The sequence below is a fragment of the Engraulis encrasicolus genome, chromosome 24 (assembly GCF_034702125.1).
Source record: "Engraulis encrasicolus isolate BLACKSEA-1 chromosome 24, IST_EnEncr_1.0, whole genome shotgun sequence".
Classification (NCBI taxonomy): domain Eukaryota; kingdom Metazoa; phylum Chordata; class Actinopteri; order Clupeiformes; family Engraulidae; genus Engraulis; species Engraulis encrasicolus.
The window spans coordinates 25303952-25305401 of record NC_085880.1 but is presented as its reverse complement, the minus strand read 5'-3'; the positions used below and the strand labels follow the sequence as shown (position 1 = coordinate 25305401).

Below are 1450 nucleotides of genomic sequence, written 5' to 3'. Positions count from 1 at the left end.
ATGCACGGCAATGGCAAGGTAAGCTGAAAAGTCAACAGAAAGTTCCTGAAAAGTAGCCCCTCTATTATGCAGGGGTGAATTCAGGTCAACTGGGCCACTCTCTCGCATATGCCCAGTTTACCTGAATTCACCCCACGATGAATTCGTATTTAATTACTACTTTGATGAATTAATGATGTTATATATTTCTGTCAAATAATTCAAGTGAAAGAAGTTAACAACTTGACTGTTTATTTTGTACACTGAAAAACTTAAATAACAGAATAGCAGAAAATATAGGTCCTACCGTACACACCATTATGTTCCAGGTTATCAGGACAGAAACTTCCAGTTTCCTTCCTCTGACAGTGCATTTACCTGCACACCTATATGCACTGTAGAAACATGGGAAACGTTTTCTTCGAAGGGGTCTGCATAGTGGTGTCATATAACCGGCATAATGTAGACATGAATGTTTGGATGTCATGTCGTTCCAAAAACTGAATAGCCTAACACATGACAACAGTCATACACCCAATACATATATGCAGAGACCCCTTCAAACACAGTGTCATATATTTAAATCATTTTGTTTCAGGTGATCTTTTACGAGGAGAGGAACTTCCAGGGTCGCTCCTGGGAGTGCAACGGAGACTATGCCGACTTCTCCTCCCATCTCAGCCGCTGCCACTCCTTCAGGGTGGAGAGCGGTTGCTGGATGATGTACGACCAGCCCAACTACATGGGAAACCAATACTTCATGAGGAGGGGCGAGTACCCTGACTACATGAGCATGTGGGGCTGGAACAACTCCATCAGATCCTGCCGCTACATCCCTATGGTAATCTCTTAACAATTTTCTAAATAGTTATGCTCTGCCAGATGCCTTAGATACGATTCCTCACACAATGCTATGAAAGCGTTTTATAGGGTTTTATAGGCCTACAGTTAATTTTGTACTATCCAAAAAGCTATAAAATCTATTTAGATGCAAATTTCATGAAGTTCTTAACATTTGATTTAATTTTGTAACACTGGGGTAATTGGAACTTGATTGATCTGATTTGTCCTTAAGAAATTCAAAAACATTATCTGAGAAACACCATAAATACATGAGATTTTTGAAAATTGATACGCAGTGTTTTGGAAACAAACTCCTCAATTACTCATGACCTTTCCTCTCTACAACAGCACAGAGGAAATTACAGAATGAGGATCTACGAGAGGGAGAGCTTTGATGGCCAGATGCATGAGGTTATGGATGACTGTGACAGCATCATGGATCGCTACCGTATGAACCACTGCAATTCCTGCCACGTGATGGAGGGCCACTGGCTCATGTACGAGCAGCCCCACTACAGAGGAAAGATGTGGTACTTCCCTCCCGGAGAGTATAGATCTTTTAGAACCATGGGATACCCCAACATGAGATTCATGAGCATGAGACGCATCATGGACTCCTGGTACTAAA

General features: G+C 41.7%; 1 protein-coding gene across 1 annotated transcript; it reads left to right on the top strand.

Annotated features, from left to right (window-relative positions):
- On the top strand, nt 1-1450 carry LOC134441052 (gamma-crystallin M2-like). Its single transcript, XM_063191247.1, has 3 exons — nt 1-18; nt 569-820; nt 1171-1450. Exons 1-3 carry the CDS (start codon nt 1-3, stop codon nt 1447-1449), a joined length of 549 nt encoding a protein of 182 aa, XP_063047317.1. The 3' UTR covers nt 1450.